Source organism: Xiphophorus couchianus, chromosome 14 (genome assembly GCF_001444195.1).
Source record: "Xiphophorus couchianus chromosome 14, X_couchianus-1.0, whole genome shotgun sequence".
NCBI classification, from domain to species: Eukaryota; Metazoa; Chordata; class Actinopteri; order Cyprinodontiformes; family Poeciliidae; genus Xiphophorus; species Xiphophorus couchianus.
Window position 1 is genome coordinate 7892004 of NC_040241.1, and position 26483 is coordinate 7918486.

Below are 26483 nucleotides of genomic sequence, written 5' to 3' on the forward strand. Positions count from 1 at the left end.
CTCATCAGTCTCACGGATGGTGCAGAGCTGTCTGATTGTTTTTAGTGCAAAAATAAATATGGCTAAGTGCAACTGAGCCTGCATAAAAGTCAGTCACAGTAGTTGAATCACTGTTAGAAACTAAATTAAAATTGGGGTGCTAACCCTGACTGGTCTCAGTGTTGTATAATAATCCTCTCAGTTACCTCACCTTATCTTTCTGTTCATTTGCTGTTTTACCTCATTTTATTTTGCAAACATTTTTCTGTTTTTTTGCACACTGACCTTCACACCTCAAAAATGATGTCGCTTCACTCAGTTGCACAATTTTTGTCTCAGATGTTATTTTTTACAAGGACCCTGGAAGAAGAGATATGCAGCGGGGTGAGTAAGTGAGCCGTTTGTTCACGAGATAATAAAGGGACGTACCTGCTGTCTCCAATGACTCAGCGCTGACAGGACATCAAACGGACAACAGAGCAGCAGGTGTCTGTCAGCATCTGCTGCAAATCTGCCTGTGTTTAAAGCACAACGGCAGACGTTGTAAAACATAAACACAACGGAGCCTGTCCAGTTGAAATCTTCATTCTACGCCACTTGCTTGCTTTTACAAGAGGAATTACACGTCACACGTCCTCTGCTCAACAATGACCAGGAAACTTGTTTTGCACAATTTAATCTAACCCAAAAGAAAACCGTCTGACTCCACATTTAAGTCTGTCTCCTAACACTGCAGTGTAATTAGTAGGGATGCACCGATCTAAAAAGTTGGCCCAATATTGATACACAATATTATATTGTTGTTGATCGAACTAGTGCCATATGGAGTTTTGAATGGAGTTTTGACTCCATTCAAAACTCGTACACAAATGGCAACAAGATGGAAATAAAGATTTCTATCACTCCAGTTTTACTGAGCCGAACGATACCGACATGTTAAAATATGACTAACATCGGCCCATACAGATGTTGAAACTGATATATCCTACATTCCTAGTATTCCGTATAAGTCGCTGCAATATTTGGGCAGAAGAAATTAATACAGAACTGACCTAAGTTTCCTAAAATGTGGAAAAAATGGTCACATTTAATGCACCAGAAGGTCCATTTCGCATGCTAACTGTCCGCTCTCGTCTGTCTCCTCCAGGTGAAGTGGGAGCAGTGAAATTCCACGGTGTCGACCTCCTCCAGCACTCCCCGTCCCCGTCCCCCTCTCCTGGGGACTCCTATCCCCAGCAGCCCCACTCTCTGGAGCTCTTCACGGACACACCACATCAAAACCTCCCAATAAGGAAGACACACTCAGAGCTTGACACAACCCTGCCCACAGGTTGGTTCAATTGTCAGAAAAACATAAGTCTGGATTCAGTGATGGAATTTTTTTGTAATATCTCAATCAACACTTTTTTTCCCCCTGCCAACACTCAGTCTTCTCATAAGAGCTGCTGTTTCTTACCTTGCCGCACACATAATATCATTTTGGGGTACTCACTATATCTGCTTTAACAATGTTATTGGCCGATGTCGATCATTTTCTACCATTTGTAATGGTTCCACATGTAAAACTGGGCCGATATTAACAATTCATATTTATATCCATCTTGTTGCCATTTTTGTTTGTGTCAGTAGGGGGATATAATTAAATGCATTTGATTTTAAGTATAAGTTAAAATTAAATAAGACTTCTAAAAATACAGGTAACATTTGTCTAATTGTAGACACATTCAATTGTTTCTTGCCCCTTTGCCCCATACAGATAACCGTTTGGGGCAACGCCCCCCGGAGCTGCTTCACACAGCAGCTATGGACCACTCTGGGTTGCTGTGCTCCAACACACCCTCATCCACCTGGAATGGCCCTAAAGGATCCACGTTTTCTCCTGCTGCGTGGAATGAGACTTACAATTACAACATGAGCAAAGGTCCAGCAGTTCCTCCCAAACATCACAGTGTCATTGGTCATGCTGGCGGGATACAGGATGGGGTCATGCTGGTGAGCTCGGGACAGTCTGTGAGCTCACACTCCAGCTCGTTCACATGCGTGACGGACCCGACTGGGAGAACAGGAAATGGTGGGTCAGGGATCTCTCCGCCAGTGGTCACAGTGGGAAAACGTAGGGAAACAGAGGGGGCACCAGCAGACGGAGGGCGAGGGGGTGGTGCGGAGGCAGGGCGAGGAAGGCAGAGGTCAGCACGATCCATAGCGGCTCAAAACGCCTTCAAGTTCCGGGAACGTTCCCTTTCCACGCCCACTGATTCTGGGTCCTTTTGCTTTACACAGGGTGTTATAGAGCCAGACTTGACCATCACCACTACTGGTAATGGGAACACTATGGTAATGGACCACCATCAAGACCATCATAACTATCTGGGTCATGGGGAGAACTATGCTCTTCTTTACCCAAGAGGAAGTTCTGAGGATAGTGCAAGTACTACGGACACTATTTCTGTCACGGCTTCAGATTACAGCACAGAAGGGCGCTTGCGCCTTCGCTCTCGTTCGATCTCACTTAAGAAGTCCAAGCGCAAGCCCCCACCCCCTGTGAGAAGTGTTTCCTTAATGAAAAACCTTGGAGAAGCAGAGGGCAGAATAAGGCACGGGGGTGGTCTTTACCGAGATGGCAGACCAAAGAGCTTGCACATACCCAGGGACAACTTCCCGGAATTCCAGCCAGATTTCCTTTTGACAAGCTCTTCTTGCTCCTCTAAAGCCAGTGTATGTGAAAGGGAGCTGGGCCAAAGGGGTAACGATGGACCTCCAAGTCTGGAAATACAGGCACCTGAGAGGGAAGGAGAAACACAGATGACCTTCCCAACTCACTGGCAGCTGGGAGATTGGAAGAGTAATGACCCCTACAGGTAAAAGAAGCCTCAGACGACTAAATGTGTTAAATGTATTCCACTTTGTAAATTTTGTTTAGTTAAATTATTGCCTTCTAATCATTTTTCATTCTTCCTCAGGTCTTTATCAGGCTCCAGCACAGCAACGGGTACCACAGTGATTGAATGTATGAAAGTGAGAAGTAGTTCAGAGTCCCTTCTAGATTCTCCCTCCACGTCCAGAGCCACGTCCCCTTCACAGTTATCCATGGAGACTGACGTTAAGGCTTCCTCCCCTTTAAAGCCTCCAGGACTTATATCTCCCTCAAGTGGCTATTCCAGTCAGTCAGAGACTCCTACTCCAACAGTTCCGATGAATCATGGGACAGTAGGTACGACAGGGTGTAAGATGCGTCCAAAGATCCCAGAAAGGAAATCTTCACTACCATCACCTAAGGACCCAGCTGCCAGGTCAAGATTGTCATTTGAAATGCCTGGAAATGCACATTTGGAGCTGTCATTGCTAAAGCCAAAGCAGAAGGCAAGCAGGCGGCATTCTGACACCTCTACTGCTGCCAAACCAGGAAAAATCAGCCTCAGTTCTTCACAGGCATTACCTATGGTTACCCAGAATGAGCTAAAGACCATTAGACTTCGGTCTGTTTCGCGAGGAGATCTGGAGGACTGCCCTGATGGAGCTTCTGACACAATTGAAGAAGAGCAGCATGGCAGAGACTTCAGGGACAACCCAAGCCCACCACCGACTCTACCAAAGCCTAAACCACCTGTAGCTGTCAAGCCTCCATTGCCCAAACGGCCCATGAACCTCCTCCTTAAGTCACCTTCTCCTTCCTCCACCTCCCCCCTTGCTATTGAATCTCCTCCTGCCTCACCTGTGGAACGTCCAGTGCCTCTTGGCAACATCTACAAAGTCATGAAAAAGCCCAAACCCAAAAAGCCCCCACCGCAGACTCCAACAAGTCCTGCCATTCCGCCAGATTTGAATTCCACCAATGCGCCACCCACTGCCTATGACCACCCATTCCTCCCTCTCTCCCAGTCTCTGTTTGACCTCCCACCACTCCCTGATCCCCAACCTTTGTTGGAAGACCCAATGTTGGAACCTGAATTTGACGGAGAACCAGATATCCGTCTAGCACCCGAGGATGGTGGTTCACTTCCTTCTCCATGCAGTTCCCAAGAAGGCCCTGAGCTCCAAGACAAGAGCAAGACACTACCTTCAAGGATGACAATCTCCTGTCTGGCTGAGCTGTCTGACAAAAAGAAACCCAAGGTGAGTAGGATACTACTTGTTTGCTCTAATTCACAGATGGTTAAATCACCTGCTGTCAAGCAAAGTAAAACAAACAAAATTTACACTTCATTATCCAGGTTCCGCCTCCAGTTCCCAAGAAACCAAATGTCCTACTCCTTCCCACACCACTACACCCTTCCACTAATGGGAGTACAGACCGGCAGATTCCACAGTCTGACAGCCCGGTGGGTCTGCGGTCTCCAGTTGGAGCATTTGCACCAGATGACATGTCGGAGCAGGACGAAAACCACTTGGGAACAGATGAGGACAGCTCAAAAGAGTCATCTCTACAGTCGTCACTCCAGGATTCCTCTCTCACGGAAATTGGAGATAAGATGGCCAGCACTGACATCGGGGCAGGTATGTATTTATGAGCAATGTTTTCTGGCATTTAAGGCTCATGCAGGAACAGCTTTCACTCGTTAATTTTAACATGTTATCTAATGTTTTGTGTAACTGAGCCCTGTTATAATGGTATTCCTATGCACTGATCAGATGATTCAGCTGCCGATGAGAAGACTGCTCTCCACATCGCTGAGGAAATGGAAGATGACATGTTGACCAGCACTCCTACGACACACACCACCGAGGATTTATTCACCATTATACACAGGTTTGCATATGCATACACACACACGCCCCCGCACACACGCACACACATACCCCATCTTCCTCTTACCACATAAGCAGAGGCTTTTTAAAAAGCAAAGGCTGGAGTACAGAGTTCCCTAGCAACAGCCCCATGTACATTGCTGACCAGAGAGTCTTATTTTGTCCTCTTTTCTCTCTCTCATCGACACATTTATAGATGCAGGCACAGTCTCTAAGCAACAAGTGCTCATAGTTTTACTTTGTGTGCAGCTGAAATTTGCTTAAAGCACTAAGAAGTAAGTTAATGTTTTCATCAAAATAACAGAGGAGGCGATTTTGAAATTCTCCAAAACCAAAACTACCAGTCAGTGTGTAGCATCTAAGACGTTAATGAGAAATATTCCAACCACTTGAATTTATATGACTCTCTTCCAGGTCCAAGCGAAAGGTTCTGGGCCGTAAGGAGCCCTCGGATTCTTTTGGCAGCCGCCAGAGCCTGGTGTCTCCCGTGAAGCACAGCGCCATTGTGAGCGACCATCGGAACCTAACCTTGGGCAGCAGCCAGAGGTCGAGCTCTCGCAACGAGAACTTCATGGCCCTGCTTCAGAAGAAAGGCAGCAAGTCTTCAAGTGGAGGAGCTAGGGTGTCCGCAATGGAGCTCCTGAAGAGCACAAACCCTCTAGCGCGACGTGTCACGGAATTCTCAAACCCCAATGCATCATCCGCCGAGGGAGGGGAAGTGCCGTCTGCGTCCGACAAACCTAACGATCAATGAATGGAAATACAATTTCTAGACGTTGACCTGGTCTGGATCCTGTTTGCTACAACTCAAACCAACTCTACAATCTGCCACACACAGAAGACAGGTCCTGAGCTTTCCAACCTCTGATTGACCATTTGGATTGTCCAATGAAATTGGAACACATTTTTTGGACAAAATGGTCCTTCCTAGGGTTGGAGCTCAGTGTTTGCCTGTCAAACTCATCAGAGGAGAAAAGGGTTGTTTTTTAACTATATAGAGAGATTAAAAACCTCCTGTTTAGTGAGGAAAATGTATGGGCAGACTGATTTGTGGAGATGACGCTGGGAATGTAGAGACAGACGGTGGATATATCTTCATTCCTTTTGGTTTGGCATTGACAACAGATCTGAATCCTATCTGAATCTGCAGCGATACTGATCTACCACAACACCACTGAGGACAAGGAATCATCTTAATTCAAGAAATAATTGGAATACAATTACAAAATCTGCCTGTGATTCAGTTGCTTTACAGGTGTAACACCTGTAGGCCTTTATGAAGTTGAGTATTGGGCTTCGGTTTTGCGATGGGGAAACTGAGGAAGGTAAACTTGGACATTGTGGCTCCATTTTCCTCCCCACGGTCAATGCAATAGCATAGCAGCCCAACAGTGAAGTGCCAGATTGAACACAGACAAACTGCATGGGGGATTTTTTATTTTATTTTATTTTTTGCCACCAAAGATGAGGCATGAGCATGTCCCTCATTTTGTTGCTCGTGCTGTGACCGTGAACGTGGATCTTCGGTAAGCATTCCACAGAGGCACCAAGCGATCCGACTCTGCTTGGAAAGCGAAGCACTTTTCTTTCCTTTGGCCTCAGAGGTCGTTTACATGGCGAAATCCCGTTTTGCCGTTTTGTTTCCCCTCGTCGTCCATTATCTTCTTAATCTGTTTTTAGATGTTAGGTTTTGCTCCTATTTTTTTTTATACATTCTAAATGTCTATTTACTGTATATGTTTAATGGGATTATACTGTATGTATCATGTACAAAGATAAATGGAAAGCATCTATCAACAAAGACTCAAACTAGTGTACAAAGATGAGAGAAACTTGGACTTCAAACTGCCCATGCACACACTTTCAGCACACACACTGACTAAAAAAAGTCACGCTATGAAAGGAAAAAAAGAAGAAAACAACCGTGTACACGAGTGTGTCTGTATTTGTGTGGATGCAATCATGTCTGCTGATGTTTCTGCACAGAGATCATGAAGCAGGCTTGGTTATTGAACAGGGTTTTTATTCATTTCTGGTCTCTGGTGTTGGGGGGACCAAAGAACTGTTACAAACAGACCACAGAGGACCTACAGTGATGTTTTGTTTGTGTGAGTATGTATAGATGGACGTTTCAACTACAGAGAGTGAACATGGAGCTAGTGCACAAAAGTTTGGATGGGTTTACGTTTGACGTGAGGTGTGCCTCGCCAGTAGTTTTCATTAGAGCTTGGATGTGTGGATCGTCACACTGCATGCCCTTAATAGATTAGAATGACCTACGTGAAGTCCCTTTAGGTGAGTCTTCCTACTCACTTGTCACTTTTGGAATTATCCAAGTCATTCTTTTGGCTTAACAAGACGAGGTCTCGGATTCATTTAAAGTAGGCAGGACCTAGCTGGAATTTCAACGAATGTTGCAGATCATTGAAAGGCTCAAGATGAGGTTCGAAAACCTTTTCTCTAATCTTTAGGTCTTAATTCAGAAACATAGGGTATAACCAGAGCAAATGTAGTGACTGGATATGTTTCATGGCATCATGGCAGAGTAAACTTGAAAGATTCTTCCACCCTAATTTTGGTTGTTTCATACCCAACAAGTCCTTTGACCATGCATTAGTTTTTAATCAATCAGCGGGAAATTTTGTATAATCTACTCATAGTTTTTTGGAAGGTAATGCGAACTCTGTTCAACAATATCTAGTGACAGGAAATGTGCTAGCTTGTATTGCTTTGATCAGAGGTCATAATCTTACAATTTTAAAGGCGATACCTGTCCAAAAGATGAGAACCAAAACCAAAAGGCTCATCAGAAATCGTCCGTCTGTCCATACATCCATCCTTCCATCCATCCCGGGTTGTCCTTGCTGGGCACAACCTAGACATTTTTGCTTTGTGAATTAAATAATGACTTGTAGCCTTCACTATAACTATCTCCTTAAATCTCAGAAATATTTAACTTCTTGTAGATTATTTTGGCAAATTTGCTTGAAACCTCTTCCATTCCTTTCGCAACCAAGGTGGAATATGTATCCACTAATGCTGGGTGATGTATATTTTACACATACTAAGGAAAGAAAAGTGAACCAATACATAGTTAACTATGTACAGGGGCATGAAGTGACTTGATGTTTTGTGCCAAATAGATATAGGAAGGAACAAAATAGACATGCACGTAGGAAGAGGTGAGCGCAGACCAATACCGTTGCTTATAACAGGATAAAGAAATTATCCCGGTGATAGCAAGACAACTGTTTGCAGTGATGATTAGAGAAGTGAAGTTTGTAGCTAAACTGTCTACTTGTGTTGCTTTATTGAGAAACTTTGAAAACCAAATCATTTGTTTTCTATTTAGAGAACCAGAAAGAAACCCTCTCTTGCACCTACTAAGCCCCTGTTGGCATTGGGACCTCTTAGGCTAAAACCATAGCAACTGCAGCTGCGTAGCTCCTTCCAAGCATTTCTTCTATCAAGGCTTCAATTAGAAGCAGAGCAGAGCAAAGTAGAGCCTGCCGTCCAGTTTCCATTTACCACTTAGGAGATGTTCGTAATGGGGCGAAGGAGCCGTCACTGCCACTTTCTTTCCTCATTCAAATGCATAGTTAATAACCCAAATGCTAACCTGTTTCTGCAGAACTGGACACATTTCCAACCCAGAATATCCTGGTTTATGTCACAGTGCCGCATCGGATCAGTCAAGCAACTGGAGTGGAACGGACTTAAAGGTCCGGACCAGTGATTCCGCCTTGCATTCGCAACTAAATTGATTGTGGAATCCATTCTATTTCCAAGATTAAAGATGGCTTCCAGAAACCTTAACATTCCAAAACAAATGAAAATACAAAACAAAAATGTAAATGAAAAAAAGAGATTCTGGAACCTTGAGGAGCCAACTGTGCAAATATTGTTGTGAAGGAGTCCAACGGCCCCGGGGCCTCTGGTTTGTCGGACTGAAGTAATGCAGTGAGGCCGCTGCGGCTTTAGCAGACGAAGTGGTGAAAACTGGTTCAGAATGAGGTTCCCTCCATCTGTCCATTGGCGCTGCAGCAAAGGGACGCTCCGGGCATCGAAGAGGTTCTGTTTGTTTTGCCTTCCCCTGTGTACGTTTTGTCCCAGTGACTGTATGAGTCACCCGCATCCCCGACCACTCCCAGCACTCCTTCTACTCCCCCTCTCATGACTGTGGGATCTGTCTCCATCTGTCTCTTTTGCGCCACTGTAACCCCCGTCAGCTGGCAAAGAGCGAGTTCTCCTTTCCTCCCCGCATCCTCCTCCATCCTTTTATTTCTCCACCTATTTTTTCCGTCTCATCCACCTCACCACCTCTCTTCCCCTGTGTCCGGTCTATGCATCCGAGCTCAGTATTAGAGACGACACAGGATGAATGTCAATGAAAGGACTGTTAGAAAACATTGATGCTGTTTTTTTGTTTGTTTGTTTTGATTTTGGAAAATGCAAAATGTGAGCTTTCCTCTTTCATTATACTGTTAGCTCCCACGTAACGCGGGATTCCTACGAACGAGTGAGAGAATGAATGACCGAGAAGAGTGAATGAATTTTTAAGAGGTGTTTATGTGTGAAGGACCTTGACTTTCAGAACTGTGAACACAAAAGATTATTGGCTCTGAATCTGCGTGTGAATGAGCAGCGATCAGCGATCCAGGCTCCTAAACCCGACTTACCCCCTCCTGCCTCCCTGCATGGATGGACCCAGGAGGGAAAGCGTTCATCTCCTGACTCTTGCTTGGCAAAGTATCTCTCGGTGCTATTGAGTCGGAGCTCCATCTTGTGGACGAAAAAAGAAGCGTCACAACAACAACAACAACAAAACAAAAAAGCAAAGGGAAGAAAACACTCCGTCTTTCTTCCCAACGATAGTCCTTCAGGTATTCAGTCATTCTGGGAAGACAAATACATAAATCCATTTCTGACGACTAGTAAAAGTGATGCTTGTTTTAAATATTTAGTGAATGACAACGATAAAACTATAGAACTCTGTGTTTGTTTGCCTTGTATACTGAACTATGGGCGTTGCTGCAGCAACTTCTTGGTTTCTTTGTTTATGAATTTCATTTTTATGATTTCAATTGCCTTGGTTATGGAAATATGTGTTTTGCACCTAAAATGAATGACATACAGCAGGCCCAGAGGAGAGAACTTGCATATATACCCTAAAAGAAATTTATGTAACCTTTGCCCTTAACCCTATTTCTACACACATATGCTGCTAAATATTCCTCATATTTCTCAGAAAGGTTGATTGGGGCTATAAAAAAAGAAAGTGTTATTTTTGAACTGAGCCCAGATGAATAGGAGCCAAATCAAAGAAGTAGAAGGAAGGCGATTGTTCCATGTGGTTTGGACACACAAGTTCATCTTAAAAAGGAAAAAAAAGTGTAAAATTGTTTGGACGGCCGCTTCCCATTTGTGTAGCACATTAGCCGTCCACAGCGTGTTCATAAGACAGATTCCTATGAAGCGAGAAGTCAGGAGTGGTACAGACAAGCCAAAACATATGGGTACGGTGGTAAACAAATAGGGATGCGTTCCCTCATATAAAGGTGTTTTCACTTATTATGAAGGAGAACATGACGCGCTACGTTAGAACTGGTGTGCAGCTCCACAATCAGCCGAAACCTTACCGCCAACACGGAGCTGCATTGGTGCAATCGCTTTGCTTTGCAAACCGACGAGTCATGAACCGGCACAAAAAGCCGGACTGTGTTTGAAAAACCCCAAACCAAAGAGCCGAGCTCTCTCTGCCTGCAGCAGTAAGCTAAATAGTAAATAGAAACAAATATATTGACAGCTTATTATATTGGAGAATTACATTTCTATAAATATCTAATAAGAGGACTATATTGAAGATTAACTATTATTCCCCCATTAAATGAAAAGTGCTATATTAAAGAGGAGTGAGGGTTTAATTACTCTGACCTTCATTTATTTTTCCCGCCCAACTCAGCTGCATAAAACTGTATTTACAGCGCCCTCTACAGTTATCGGTACCCATAGCATTTAATTGTTTATTGCGGTAGTAAAATATTGCACTGAGCATTTTAGCAAAAACTTCTCTTTTAATTTAATTTATACAGTGAAAGCGGGAAAAAAATTCCACATCACAATTTTTGGTGCCCCTAACAAAACGTATAAAGTCAATAATACATCTGTAACATTTGTGTTTTATGCCCGTAAGTGGTTGACTAAAACAGAAAAGCAGCAAAACGTTTCATCTTTGTGCCACTGCGTCTCCATAACAACCATTAAAATCATAAACATTGGGGTTTCCTAAAATCCGCAGGGGCTAAGAAAAGAAAATAAGATGATTTCTCAAGGTTTAAAGTCACTCGTTAAACTAAATTTGTTTAACTAATATAGTTTTGGTTAAGTTCAAGAACCATAGTATGTTTCTTTTAGATTTTCAGTAAAATTAATATATTAGACATTTACAAAAAGAACAAATTTTTAATAAAGTTTCTATGGCGATATTGTATGAAAACATAAAAAACCACATTTGCTACATGTATATGTGCTGCTAAGTTTGATTGCGTTGTTGATCATCATCTGGAGGCCCTTAAGCAGAATTAAAAAAAAAAAAAATTCCGATAATCTCATTACAGATTTTCGGTTTGTTTTTGTAGTACCTTCCTCTGCCACTAGAGGCCCGGACGTCAAAGTCTAAGTTTGACTGACATCTGCCAAATGTAAGTGGCATATTTCAGACCTCTAATCAGGAGAGACTGAGCAAAAAAAAATCTTCAAACCTTTGAAATGTTAACCTTATTAATGTTGGCCAAAACGGTATATATCATATTTTACACAAAGATGGACAGGGAGGTGATTCCGCTAACCTCTGACCCCTACTTACCCCACTCTAATAAATTTATGACAGGCTTTCCAATTAGCCACCTCTTGATCTGTCTAAACTCAGAGTTCTGGACGTCAGAAAGCCCCAGGCGAATGTCAAGGCTGCAGTGTTTGGACCGATAAAGTTCTTGTTTAAAGCGAGCAACATGAGCGAGGTCCACCTTCGAGCAAAACAGCTCCCCAAACTCCGTTTCTAACGCAGCGCTGTCGCTGTGTAGGCAGCTTCTAAAGACACACACACATGTTAATTAGAGAGGAACACAAGACAGCCAGATTTATTTGAATGATTCTATTTTTGTTACATCTTATTAAAAGTTTTAAAAAAGTGTATTTAAAGGAATATTCCATGTACGTATTGAACATCCTCTGTTTCCTGGTCCCATCCGATGGTGTAATGTGTAGCTGCAAAGTGGCGTCTCACACAAATGCTCCTCTCTGCAGCTATCCGATGCCAATGTGATGACAAATGTTATTATATCATTATAAATAAATTATTTTTCTTGCCTAAGCTCTCGCTGTGTTGCAGGTTGTGCTTTTTTGTTTTGAAGGAGTTAAAAGAATTGTTTAGTCACAGTCTCAAACTTCAATGCATCTTAGTAGAATTTTATGTGGCAGAGAAACACAAAGTGGTAAAGTGGAAGGAAATTGTTTTAATTCTTTTTCCACCCCAAGAGAAAAAGTCACAATGCCCCATAAGACGACGATAAAAAGAACTGAAACATTTAATCTGTTTGAATGGAGCTAAAACAACAAAAAAAAGCAGACTGTGTGTGCTCAGTTTTAAGTGGGGTCAAACAAGGCGTGGATTACGGCGTAATTACGTTGTGTTGACTGAAGCTTCTCGAGAGCGAGCGCTGCAGCCTCTTTGTTGCTATCGACGCCTCGTTCCCTCCTGGATCCGCTAATCAAAGATTCACCGTCTGTAGAGCAGGTTTGTGGTGGGTCGTTCCTCCTTTGATGTGGGAAACACAGGACGATCCCAGCCTGGAGGGAAAGCGCGTCTCAAGTTTGTGTCTGTCTGTCTTCGGAACATGAAAGCTGCTGGAAGTCCAGGGAGAGTTGGTTGTTGTTTGAGCATTTACGAGGCCTGCTCGGCTAATTAGCCGTCCTGAACTTGTGTTGCGCAGGGGCAGTTTATGAGGAATGTGTTTTCCAAATGGAGTTCAGATGATTTGAGATCAACAAAAAGGTCAGAAGTTTGATATACCAACATAAAAAGTATCAATATTAGTATCGGGGATATGGACCCTGTGTTTACTCAGTATTTTATTGGATCAATGCAATATGCAGTATCACCTCTATCAAGAAGCATTGATGTCTCCAGATCAGTCTGTTGGATTTCAACATACTTGCAAGCCCTTCAATTTTCTTCCGGTCTCTAGTGCCCTCAAGTGGCCGACTTATAGCAGTGCAGGATGATCAAACGCTGTAAAATGGATTGACAGACAACTTCCTCCCACAGTTGAAAACATGACTGCTAATCTAAACTACCCATTGGTATTGACGATGGTGTATGCATGGTTGTCTGTCTTCTGTTTTTCTGTGATGAAGTGGCAACCTGTCCAATGACAACTAGAGATAGACACCAGCCCCCCTAATGCCTCCTGATAAGTGGGCATTCATGGCTCAGAGTAATGGATAGGTAAGTATACATCAAAATAAGCCAAGCAACAGAAAGTTGCTGCTTTCTTTTAGGAGAGGTTCCACTTCTCCTGACATTCTCTGTAAGCTCAGAGTTTTGAAGGTGTTAGCTTAGCAGTGAAAGACCATATCTATGGAGAAAAGATCCAGAATGATCATATAGTAGCTGAAAGAGTTGCATAACGAAGCTCTGACATGGAACATTTCTTAAACACACTTCATTCAGAGGCAAATAGTAATCATCATCACAAAAAATGTCTTCTTCCCCAATCCTGAATTCCTCCCAGAATGCCTTTAGAAAGTTCTAATGTCTACCTGGATGTTTCCCTGTTACACTCTGATTTATCTATTTTCTGGCAATAGTGGTCTTTATTTGACGGTAATCTGACAGAAAGTGGGCGAAGAGAAGCACATGTGGCAAAGCAACTGAGGACGGGAGTCGAACTCGGGACTTCCACGATGAGGTCTGTAGCCTCTGTACACGGGCCTCCGTTCTAACCACTACAACACACAACACCTCCTGATTTACTTTCCAGTTTCGTAATCTCCGCTTTCAGTTGTTTCATCTGTAGCTATCCTGTTGGGGTTATGTGGCAGCGCTCCATTTTAAATGCGTCCGGTTCTGATCAGGCAAGTGTGAGTGGACACGCTTGCGGACGACTGCTCACACCTGACGTTAAAATCCCAACAGATTTCTGTTCAGATCTTCTCTACATACAACTTAACAGGCTAACAATTTTAGTGATCCGTTATCAACATAGATCAGATTCACATTATTCACAAGTAGGGTTTGAGAAACATACCTCCACTGAGCGCGTTGTCCGAGGCCAATAAAACAAATGTACATTCAGGCAGAAATGCTCGACTAACCAACTGAGAGTAATTGAGGCTGCGTCAGACCGGAAATAGGTCTGCCGAGTTGCGTAACGCAGGAGCCTGCGGGGTTGATGAACAATGAGATCAGTTGAGTGTGTAGTGCAACAAAGTGACAACTTCACAATAAACGCTAGAGTTTTATTAAAGAGCTGTGTCTGCGGCTGCTGTGTACTGAAAGACTCTTAAATACACACACACATACACACATACATGAGCACATTCAGAGTTAGTTGTCTTTCTGAAAACACTCAAAGTACCTTGCAACAGTATTGAAGCTTATTGAACATTTTAGGACAGGAATTTTTGTGATAGACCGAGAAAATTCAAAGATTTTCTCTCTTCTTCTTCTTTTTTTTTTTTTTTACAAAACATCTGAAAAGTGAAGCATGAATTAGTATTTAACCCCCTAGAGATAATTTCTACAATCGCATATTGGTACAATTACAGCTAAAAGTCTCTTAAGGTGTATTTCTAGTTTTGCACATCTAGAGACTGAAATGTCTACAACATTACTCAAACTCAGCCAGACTGGACAGAGGACATCAGTAAATATTGATGCCCCACATCATGTCAGAGATTCGTAACTGAATTTAGGTCTTTACTTTGACTGGACCCTTCCAAGACACGAATATGTTATGATCTAAATCAACGTTTCTCAGCTCGGCTCTTCTGGTTTCATTCCAGGATCTTCTATTCACTTCCATCCATCTTCCAGTCAACCACCAGATTCCCTTTCCCCCGCTTAAGAAAAGACTCTCCAGAGCACGATACCGCCAGCAGAGTTTAGAACCAACCATCAAGCTTCTGTGGCGCGTTTTAATAAGCCTGCAATTCATCCAGCACAGAGAAAAACAATTATGGTCTAAATAGAGTATAAAGTACGGTGCAGAAGTTCCTTAGACTGAGCACAGTGCTCCGCTCCTATCAGTCCCAGATGAGTTGCACTTGACTCACCCTACTGTTACAACAAGCGACAAGACGGAGCTGGAAAACGTTAAACAAAAGCTAAAAAGAACTTACACTGGTTACTCAAATTATGCTCTGAAAAGGACAGCAGTAAAAGCTTAATTAAAATAATATGTTGAATTGATGAGGCGCTCACAAATTCCTAAACATACGCCACTGAATTTTAATGAGGGGAAGCAGAGTCAAGGAGCAAAATACAAATATGGCTAAAAGCTAAAACGCTACGTATTAAAGTAAAACGAATAATGCTATTTCCACGCAACCAGAACTTTAAGTCTCCTGGTCCGTCTCCTTGGATCATATTGATTTTGCACATACAGGAGGATAAACTAATTAGTCAAACACCCACAGCTGCTCCCTTTACCGCAGCTTCACCCTGTTGCACCTCTCCATCTATTCCCATAGAGCGTGTTAGAATAACACACTCACACGCAGAGGGAGGGAACGACGCTTTCATCAGGGCCAAACTACCAAGCTGCATACTTCCTGTTTCTGACAGCTCAGAGCGTGCCACGCTATCTACGTCCTACACACACACACACACACACACACACACACACACACACACACAGCAGCTAACGCAGGAAGAGCTGACAGCAATCTGCAGTCAGCACCGAGAGAAACAGAGTGAGACAGTTGTGCAGCAGCTTGTGAGGCTTCACTAATTATTCACTCAAGTTGAATAATAGGGGAAATAAAAACCTCACATGGTTACAGAGTTAGGCTGAAGAGAAAGAAATTTAAATGAAAATTAAATAAAAGGAGAGAAGGAGAAGAACTGACTTTAAGCTGAGGAGCAAGGGGACAGAAAATATATATATATATATTGGAGGAAGCACAGCCAAAAGAGCAAATGGGAGGGGCTGGGGACTGGAGTCATGTGGAGAGGAGGAGGAGGAAGAGGAGGGAAAGAAAAAAATTTGATGGGGAGGAGTGACATCAAGTGCAGGAGGGAAGAGAGAAACTGCAGCTAGTTCAGCATCGTGACGGAAAAGCAGAAGAAGAGGGAGAAGGATTAACAGAGGAGGGAGTTGCTTTTCCTCATCAGCACCTGATTTATACACCTGAGCCACACACACACACACACACACACACACACACACGCGCGCGGACTAATGATACTGCTGAATGGACCTGCCGCATTCACCTCCACTCTTCCAGCTGTGGACATTTGAGACTCACTCCTGTGGACAGACATGCAGTTCTTCTATGTGGTAAGAGACATCTGCTAATTTTGTGTTAGATGACAGTGAATGCATCACAGGGATTCTGAAAAAAAAACAACTCTTTCCAGGGTGTTACAAAATAAATAATTGAAAAATGCATAAAAAAATGTTTTTTAAAAAACCCTCAGGGTTAAAAGTTGAGACACGAGCTATTAACATATATTATAAGATAGTCATAACTTTCAAACCTTCTTTAACTATAAAGACTGCAAGCTTTGGTTTGCATGAATCATCTTCCGTCGGAAAACTAGAAGCACATTGTGAAAGCTAAACATGTGTGAGGGGAAAATAAAAAATAAACAAACAAACAAAAAAGAAGAAGCCAGGCGTACGGTTTAAAAAAAAAAGTGGAAACAAAAGTGAAGTGTTGCCTGAAACGGTGAGAAAATCAGACTGTCTTCTTAACCCACAAAAAAATGAGAAGTGATTCATCTTTATATATACTTGAGTGCATTATTTTTAAACTTGTGATTCTGCTCTACTTCCTCTGTTGAATAAAAAACCCCTGCATCAGCTGTTCAGACCTTTGACATGTGGTGCTGTACTCACCCTGCGGTCTGCTGAAGCTCGCTGTGATGTGAGGAAACTCGGCTCATCTTCAGCTGCCGCTTGTTTTATCGAAAGGAAACGCTGGAGTGGCAGCGGACGCTTAAAGGCCGCATGTGTCTTCAACTTGTCCATGAATCTTCATGGACAAGTTCATAGGTAGCCCAGTCTGCCCTTCTCCCTCCCCCCCTCCAGCTTTTACGTAACATTTTAGTGTCTTGACTAGCTCAGTGTCAAAGGTTTGTCCGACTGCGATAAACACCAGCCGGCCCCCGCGCCGCCTGATTTACAGCATTAGCGTCTGGCTGATGGATGCATTATGCTGGAGCATTTTGTAAATAAAAAAACGAATATTCCCCTCCAAGGAGAAGGCGGCGAACAAACCCGGACCTTCGAGCTGTTGCAGACATTTTCAAGAGAAAGCGAATGTTGCCCCTTGTCTGAATGAAAATGCAGAATGTTGTAGTGTGTTAAAGTCTCCAGCTTTGGCCTGGAGACTACCGCCTTTTACCCCGACCTGTTTCCCGCCGTGCTCCCGTAGTGGTAGTAGTATCTTCCGGTAAAATTTCCCGTATTATAATAATTACGTCGCCAATAATATAAAAGTATTTTTGAATTGGATTGAAGCTCCAAACTTCGCTTTTGCATTACTGTCCTTCCATCAAATTTCCCATATTCTCCGATCCAAAACTTGACAGATTAATTGCCCTTAGGCGTCCCTTGTGTGTGTGACTGGTTGTTAGTCCTGTGCGTCTTTTTGTTGTCCTGACTGCCGACCTGTCCACTGCCTGTTGCCCCATGACAGCTAGAGATAAGACACCGGCTTGTGCCAGATGCCGAGATAAGCATAGATGAAAAGAAACGGTATGTGTGAAGTTTGCATGTTCTCTCTATGCATGTGTGGGGTTTTCCCCATGTACTCTGGTTGCATCCCACTGTAAAAACATGATCAAAATTATGACAGCCACACCTGTTGCACAGACTCACCATTCATTGCCCAAGGCTGTGGAGAGTCTGACTCCAGTTGGCTTTTTCTCCGGGCTAATGTGGTTTTGTTCAGCTTGGCTCAGTGTGGACGTCTCTGGGATTTACCCCTGAAGTAAATCCGGTGAAATGCCTCTCCAAAGTGGTAGTTCAGGAGAGGAAATAAAGAACGATTGGCCATGCTTAGTATTTTCAGCAATATTTCAAAAGGCCTGACCAGTTTTGACAAACTGGGGAACCAAACCCGGCCTGAACGGCAGCCTCAATCAAACCGAATCCCCAACTAGATAACAGCAGGTGTGAAAATGTCATGTCTGTTTTAGGAAGGTTTTAAACACTTTTAGATAAAAAATACATCTTATGTTAATCTACACATTATGTGAGCATTGTTACATATCATTTAAGGACACAAAGGAAAAAAGTGAGCCTTTTTTAGAAATACTTTTTTCCTCTTGAATATAATTGTAATAATACATTTTTCACCTAAATAGTGAATACACCATTGATTTATTAATTTATGAATTTGTTAATCATACCACATATTGACAACTGCTTTTAGTGACTGTCACTAAAAGCAGAGCATACCAACCATGAATAACATTTTGTTTTCTCGATTAACAGAAATTACATATTTTGTGAAAAGTTAATGTTGGCAGTGAATTTCAGAAACGTTGTCCTTTTGACAGAGAAAACATTTAAGATGTTTTACATGATAGAACTATATTTACTACTAAGACCTGCTGAAAGGTAGAAGAGGAAGAATATTTATACATATACCCCTGGAAAATATGAGTAAAATGCCCTCAAATACAATGTAATTATGGATACCATATTTCTTCCTACACTTTAATCCAAATTTATTGAGTTTGGTTAATTCTTAGAGCCGTTTCAACATGTCTGCCTTAGTTTCATGTCATGTTCACTTGCCTTTCCCATATTTAAAAGTGGCTAAGGAAAATGGATCGTGGCGTAAAATCAGAAAAATTAACTCATGGATTACTAATTAAACATTTCTAAAAAAAAAAATAAAAATAAATAAATAAATAAGAACTTTCACTGGTTGAGGAAAAAACCTTAATAGAAATTGATCCTCCCTCCCCATTGATGACGCCAATGGGTCTGTTTTGGGTAATTTTGCTATACTTTATATTTCTCAACATAGATTTGTGTTCAGCTTTGAATAAATGTCCTCAGTTAAGAGATCGGATTTTTCTAAAATGTCCTAAGTGTGAGAATGTGTCATTTCAATAAACTATACATTTATTTTAACTTTTATTACACTTTGTTTTTGTAAGGGATACAAAAAAAAGCAGGTGATAAAAAATATTACAGTAGAAAAATCTGGAAAACGTAAATTTGAAAAAAAGATCATTGCCAAGCAAATTATTGAAAATTAATTATGTTATATCAGACCATCAAGCTATAAACAAGGATTACAATGCCGTCTCTGTATCTCTGTGTTGCTTCCACTCCTTTTTAACAACACTTTGAAAGCAGTTGGAAGTGGACTAAACCAGCACAGTTGTTCAAAACAAAACAGCTTTCTATTTTCTGCTTCATATAAGAAGGTCCAGATGGTCGTCCTCCTGCTTGGCCCAGGAGACTCGTTCTCCTTTAGCCAGTCTAACACATTAAGCATGTGCAGACAGTTCCTGCACTTTATCTGCAGTTGCTGTTCACGCTTGCAGCTCGTAGTTGTTGGGGATCGCGTGGCTGTAACTCCGATATCTGGAAATGCAAAGGAAGTGGTGCGTGTTGGCATCGGCTTGGAGTGGGCAGAACGGTAAAATAACGGAGGAATGATGAGGAGAGAAGGAGGCTTGGTGGGGACCGTTCTTATGCTGATGACGACGTTTAATGTAATCTAATATATTATGGATGAGGGAATGGAAGGCAGCATTAACAGGAAAGCAGAATCTTGCCAGGCGGATGGATCCTCAAAGTAATTTTTTACCTAGAAGAAAATTTGCAATAACGTCTTTAAAAATTCCCCCTGAGGGATCTTCCAGGCATTTTACTCAAGAGATATCTGGGAAACCCCTAGAGACAGGCAGAATGAATCTTGTATATGTATATAAGATTGACATTCTAACTATCAAATAGTATGTTTGTCCTAATTTTGCCACTATAACCTGTGGAGTAGTGGGTTCGAACTCTGCAAGTGTAATGAGGCATCTGACTCGACGAGGTCCTGTCAGTCCTGTGATATGTGAGCTGAAGTCTCCATCAAAGATAAGATCTGCGGAATACCTCAAAACTTCTTGTTCTCTTCAAAGTTTTTGCCTTGTGGCAGGTAGCATTTTACTGGTGAAACAGAGCAAAGCTGCCACTCTGTCTGGTCTACGGTTGGGCATCTCTACACTCAAACTCTGTTGGACTGTATTCTGATGCCTTTCTCTCAGAACCAACACTAACTTCTTCAGCAGTTTGAGCTACAGCAGCTTGAACCTTGCTGGCCACCCATCACTCATCAGTGAGGCCTGGTCAATGTGGATTCACCACTTTAACTTCCTTGGACCAACTTGATGAACACTGACCATTGTGGACTGGGAAGAGCTGAGGTTTTGGAGATGATCCAACCATGTATCCATCACAACTTCGCTCTCAATGTGGACACATCTTGTGGCTCATGAAGAATCAGGTCAATGAAAAGTTTTCCCCATGAGCAGATGTTTTTCCTCAGGGTCTTCATTGTCTAGTCTCCATCATCTGCCTTTGACAACTATTGGTGAGCACTCAGCTGGCACTCTATCATTTCTTTTAACAAAATCAGTGCTCTAACTCTCCAGCAATTGACAGTATTGTTTCCTATGGACAAAGATGCACTAAATTTCCGTCAGTGTTGACGGCACTGAAGAAAACACTCGTTTAGAAGAATCGATCATTTTAAAACAGCAGCAATTATCTGTGCTCCTAATACTAAGTTTTCCAGAGATTTCCTGAACTCACGCTGAGATTTACACCGCAGAACTGCGACTGGTTTTAATGTTCTTTTACACAAAGATCCCAAGAATCCATTCCTGGCTTTGTATCCACTTAGCATTCTTGCAAGTTTTTTCATATCATGTAGAAAAAACCAGACATTCCTGCTTAAAAATGTTTGTTCTTTTTTATCCATAATTGTTTATTTTTTAATTAGTTTCACATCCAACTTTGAAATAAATACTTATCATCTTTGCATTACAAATTGGCTAACTAAAGCTAGTCCCTATATAAATAAACTACTGAATGAAATGAAGTCTTGTGCAGTGTTACTTGAAAACTTTTTTTCCCAGCTGAAATTACTGCTTAGAGCCAGTTGACAGTTTTTTCACAGCAAGAGCAAAATTTGGAGTCCAGAAACGTTTGGACAGGACTTTGCTAGCACATCGATATTTCCTCTCTATGAGAAAGGCAGGAGTTCAAAATGTTGCACTGTAGCACAAAGGGCACAAAAAACAGTTTAAGATGCTCTAAGTTGGCAGCCGCTGTAGATTTATGAAGTGCGTGTAATGATGCAGAAGACTGCCCTGCCATCTGCGCTGGAGCACCGGTTGGCCTCGACTTACACAATCAACTGCAGCTAAATCTTAAACTTTGTTGGCGCTCCATTCACTTTCCGTCTCCCCTTCTCCTTCCTCTCCAGCATTATCAGACAGCTGCATCGCTTTATTCCCAGATAATATTTCTGCTTCGGCCCATCTGTCATCAGGTCTCCGTCTCCGTCTGCTCGGGGTGTTTTAGAGTCCGCCGCCTCGCTCTGCCCTGCTTTTTGGCGCAGCCTGCAGGACCCAGTCGTATTTCACGCTTGTCTTTTTTCTTTGATTTGTGGGCGCGTCTCTGGCACGTTGATGTCTACCAGTAGATCCCATTTAAGTAGGTGGAGATTTGCCCAACGTGAGTGATGGCGTTGCCGTCCCCCGGGTGTTCTTCACTTGGGACTCGCTGTGAAGCAACAAAGGGAGTTCTTGTTAAATTTGACTCAGGTTTTACAATTGATCTGCTGAAGATGGAAAAGCTTTCTTACCTCATCAGAAGTCATAGTTGGAGATGAATTTTACTGAAGGGAATTCGATTACAGTTTCAAGCGAGGCTTGGAGCCTCAATAGGCCTCACTCCGGAGCTCACGTCAGATATTGAGTGTCTATTAACGGGACCACCGTGCACTCTACAAAGGTGGTCCTCATGGAGGAATAACCTTCAAGACAAGGAGTTTGTCAGGTGCTCAACAGTAAAACTAATTTGGCTTTTTTAGTTTCTTAATCTCTAGTTCTTGAAACAGACCTGTCAAAGACCAGTGCTTAGTCCATTGGAAAAGCTTTGGGAAGATTTACAGCTTTGGGAAGATTTACAGGGTTGCTGTTTGCTAGCATCCATCGATAAGCAGCTGATGTAGTTATGCCTCGAGGCTTGATGTGCCAAAACAGACACGCCTAAAAAAAAAGCTTCTGCCAGCAAAAACCACAGGAAAAAAGCAAATTGAAAAGAAAAATCACGCATAAATCTGTTAAACTGCTTAAACTATGGGCTGTGTGGTAAAGACCTGGTTAGAACACATCCTCAGTGGAGCCCTAAGGAGACTTCGTCTTCACTGTAATGTCTGATCGACGGTGACATGATTTTACTTATGGTGTTTGTCTGACGTAAGTTTTTCAGGTTCAGAAAAAACTATTTAAATACCAGAAAAGGCCCAGAATAAATAAAAAATGTCATTTGTAAATGTCAATTTCAATTATGGAAATCATTTCTATGGCTTTGGAACTTCAACAAACTACAGAGTATAGTCTTTATCTACAAACGGAGAAAGCATATCCCAATGGTGAGACTGCCCTGCCGAAATTACTCTAAGAGGAGTAAAAGACGACAAAGCTTTTCGCACATTGTACGCAGTTTTCCAAATCCAGCTAGCATGGCTCCGACCAGTTAGAGTAGTCAAAGTAATTACTCATGTATTTTTTGTCTTACATGCAATTTTTTTTTATCATTTGAAACATTCAAGTGTGACAACAAAAACAACAAACATAAAAAAACTTTTGCGTTGAAATGCATCTCATGAAGGCAGATGGAAATGAACCTCGGTTGGTGTGAGAGACATAAAACAAACCCGCTGCTGCTTCATGCTTTCAGTGACTCATGCTTCGGCTATCTGATCCCGGTCTCAGCTTGTTTTAAATGAATTAATGAATGTCACTCTGGTCTTCTTCAGAGAAACCTTTATATATATATATATATATATATATATATACATATATATATATATATATATATAAAGTTTCTATCCTTTCACAGATCAAACAAAGATGTTGAACTTTAGCATAAACGTGAGTTAGTTTTGTTTCCCGCTCGGTTCCTTCGGCTGACTGGAAGAAACAGAGCTGGTGATTGTGGTTTAACCTTCCCATTGTGCGCAGCATTGCACTGGGTGCCTTTAGGGTGTCTTCATAAACAATCTAATCTCTCATCAGCCTGCTTGCAGTTACATAACCCAAATAAGACGGGTCACTTCCAGCCTCAAGCTCACTCTTCCCCAATCATCCTGTTGATCATTTATTGCCGTTGACTCTCGTAGAGGACTTTTTGATCAGTGTTACTTCACTCAGCGCAGCGTCAACACACCGCCATTTCCACTGCCACGCATTTAATAGATTAATGGAGCGAGTTTGTTCTTTGGAGAAAACTCGGACTGGAATGTTTTGATGCAGAGTTCATTTATTTTATGCTAAACAACATCTGGTTGTACTTTTCGACTGAAACCTGATATCAGTCCCAAATGGGGAGAAAACTATGTGACGGGTCTCCTCTCTAAATCATATCAGGGCTGTGCTTTATTTTCTTGGAGGATGTTGAGGAAAGTGTGCACTATGCATTAAATTTAAACCCACTGGATTTTCTTTAAGACATATAAAAAATTACAATATATTTTCATTTGTTGTAGTATAAACTGTTGGTTATTTTTAACTGTTTAGGTTGTCTGGTCAGACTCCAAGATGTAGAACAAATGAGTAAAATTTCTCAGCATAGGTGCAGGCAGACTTACCCTGTGAACCCTAACTTCACTCTACGCCCCAAGTTTAACACCTACTCCCATCATTTTGTGTTCATGTAACAGGTGCATGGATATTTTTTTATGTCTGACCAACATTTTCTGTGTTACTTTGTTTTCATTATCCTACTACAAAAACCCTCAGAACAAACCGTATCCATTTATCTGGCATATCAGGTCCTAGAACGTAATCAAACCGTTAATGACTTGAAGAGTTAATGAATCAATGCACTCTAACAAGGTTCTCAGGGATTTTGGAGGTGAAATTGGCCCACAGGCTCATAGAGCCTCCTCCATACCTCAGCATAGGGAATGAGCAGATTTCCTAATTGGGCTACATATTACATGAAATTGTGCAATTTTTGTTCAGAATTGCAATTCAGTTAACTCACATTTTACACTTTTTCCCTATTATTGCAGTGATGCCACTACTTTATTTTAAGACAGATAGATAGATTTTTTCTTAGTTTCAGAATGTCTTCACTCAGTTAATGTCAACAATCTCATATTCTGGTGGGCGTGTGTGTGTGTGTGTGTGTGTGTCTGTCTCTGTCCTGTTAAGAGTTATGACAGAAAGACCACACAATTCCCAATACTCGAGCATGTTTTGTTTCCGTAATCTGGGAGCAGGAAAGAATTGACTGGAAACAATTCTCTTCTGTTTTCCCTCCTGCTTTTCTACCTTTGAAAAATGAAGTGAATGCAAAAAAAAAAAAAAGTAGAGAAAAAACAACTACCTCCTGCTTTGTTTACATCTTACATGACAGGCTTTCGGTTTTCAAGTCCGTCCACATGTTCCCGTCTTTGTATGAAAGTGTGCGTTTGTCAAATACGGCGGCACTCTGTGTCCTGACATGTGATGGATCTTCGTCTGGTCAACCGCAACCTCAAGCATCTGGTTGACTCGCAGGCGCCTGCCACCGCTGGAGGATCACTCCGCGCCTCCGCTCATGCGGCAGAGTGTCTCTGGTCTTGCATCTCGCTGTCGAACATCCCGCTTTGACGGGCGAGTCACGAGCTTTACCAGGAGATAATAAATCCTTTAGGATGAAGCGAGAAAGCCGAGGGACTCAGGAGGTTTTTACGGACATGAGCTCATGTCTGTTGGTAATTTGTCAGTGTATGGTGAGAACAGGTTTAAAAGGTATTCTGATGTTTGTTCATCAGCGCTTGGCAGCTGCTGTTGTCTACAAAAAGCCGTAGATCATACAAGAAAATGGATGAAAGAGACGCAGAAACACTGGCCAAGTAGAACATCTCTGGCTTCAGGAAATTCAAAAAACATACGTCAGTCATTAGTATTATTAAAACTATGATCCTTCTATAATCCTTTTGTATTTTTGTAGAGATATAGTGTGCCCTCTTGAAAGTACTAATAGCATTTTATTTTTTTGCCACTCTATGTTACAAAGCAGATCCAGATGTTAAAGCCTTAATTTACTCCCTCTAAATTCAACATCCAGTTCACAATTAAAGCCAATGACATTCAGGACAAATTTCATGTGTCCCGTTGCTTGAAGAGGATGTGGAGTGACACACAATTGTGTCTATGCAGTCCCACAGTTGATCGTATCACAGCAGAAACCAAGCAATAAAGTGACCAGATTGTGGCAAATCCTAAATTGGGGGCAATGTTGAGTGTCCCAACACGTTCTGAGGTCTCCATTATTTAGAAATGGAAGACGTTTGGTACCAACAGAGTTTTGTTTAGATCTCTTTGTCCAACCAAAGAACAGTTAGGGAAGAAGGCCCAGATCCCAAACCCAGACAATGTAAACAGTATAGCTTTTTAGACTGAGAATACGTTGGAACCTACCAGAGTGAGCTTTGGTTGAAAGGTGGTTTGGGTTGAACAAATTCAACTATCCAAGCCTGAATTTTTAGCGTCTTTGTTTAGAACACCATGGGTTAAAAAAAGGTCACAAAATTAAACACAAAAAAGACTGCCGTCGATGGCATTTAGAGTGTTGAATAGTTACCTTGGTGACTCTGCCACGCGAAGTGAAGCCAAAGGATGGATGAGTTTTCCAACTCTCAGCATCTTGCCAAGATAATGAACCTTACAGTCCAAACAAAAATAAATGACACCCTCTAAGACTGAAGGGTTTTAAGAATTTTGCACTTCATGCAAGAACTGACGCTTTTTTCGACATGCATGCACACCATTGTACTTGGGCCATTTCACCATGGTGTTTGTGATTTTGATAGGCCAAAGCTGGCTTAGTTACCCAGCATTTTAAAGACAATACTAGTTCTTTTTTGTTGTTGTTCCTTGATGCAGGCAGAAACTTGCCTTGATGAAAAATGCATTGCATTTTATCTCCCCTAGCACTTTGTGTATTTTCTTTAGCTGTATGGAGGACAAATGTAACTTACAATTTCACTATTTCTATGAATTTCAAGGAAAACCTCTCCACTGTCCTAGAAAAAAGATTAGAATATTTTACCTTAGTAAAAGCTGTTTTTTGACATTCACCCCCCCTTACCCCCCACACTGTTTTCTATTTTCAAAAAAAGCACACATGCCTTTCAAATGAACATTATTTACTATGGCAGCATCTGTTTAGATTGTGCCTCATGCTGCTTCTATTTATAACATTGAGCAGCTTCAGCGGGTTAAGAAGATTTCCTCG

At 41.9% G+C, this 26483-nt stretch overlaps 2 protein-coding genes across 6 annotated transcripts in view; both read left to right on the top strand.

Moving 5' to 3' along the window:
- The window catches only part of nhsl2 (NHS-like 2), a 128988-nt gene extending 116891 nt beyond the window's left edge, over positions 1-12097 (top strand). For all 4 annotated transcript variants that reach the window (XM_028038177.1, XM_028038178.1, XM_028038179.1 and 1 more), the window contains 6 exons: positions 1127-1309; positions 1736-2837; positions 2940-4092; positions 4191-4473; positions 4609-4726; positions 5140-12097. In XM_028038177.1, coding sequence (XP_027893978.1) covers positions 1127-1309; positions 1736-2837; positions 2940-4092; positions 4191-4473; positions 4609-4726; positions 5140-5479 — 3179 coding nt within the window. In that variant the 3' untranslated portion in view covers positions 5480-12097. The remainder of the gene's footprint in view (positions 1-1126; positions 1310-1735; positions 2838-2939; positions 4093-4190; positions 4474-4608; positions 4727-5139) is intronic.
- Positions 12098-16000: 3903 nt separating this feature from the next.
- arhgap36 (Rho GTPase activating protein 36) overlaps positions 16001-26483 on the top strand; it is a 68987-nt gene continuing 58504 nt past the window's right edge. Inside the window, exon 1 of one of the 2 annotated variants that reach the window (XM_028038974.1) lies at positions 16001-16286. In XM_028038974.1, coding sequence (XP_027894775.1) covers positions 16269-16286 — 18 coding nt within the window. In that variant the 5' untranslated portion in view covers positions 16001-16268. Of the gene's footprint in view, positions 16287-17627; positions 17709-26483 lie in introns of those variants that run through there. The other variant, XM_028038977.1, reaches the window with a different exon arrangement.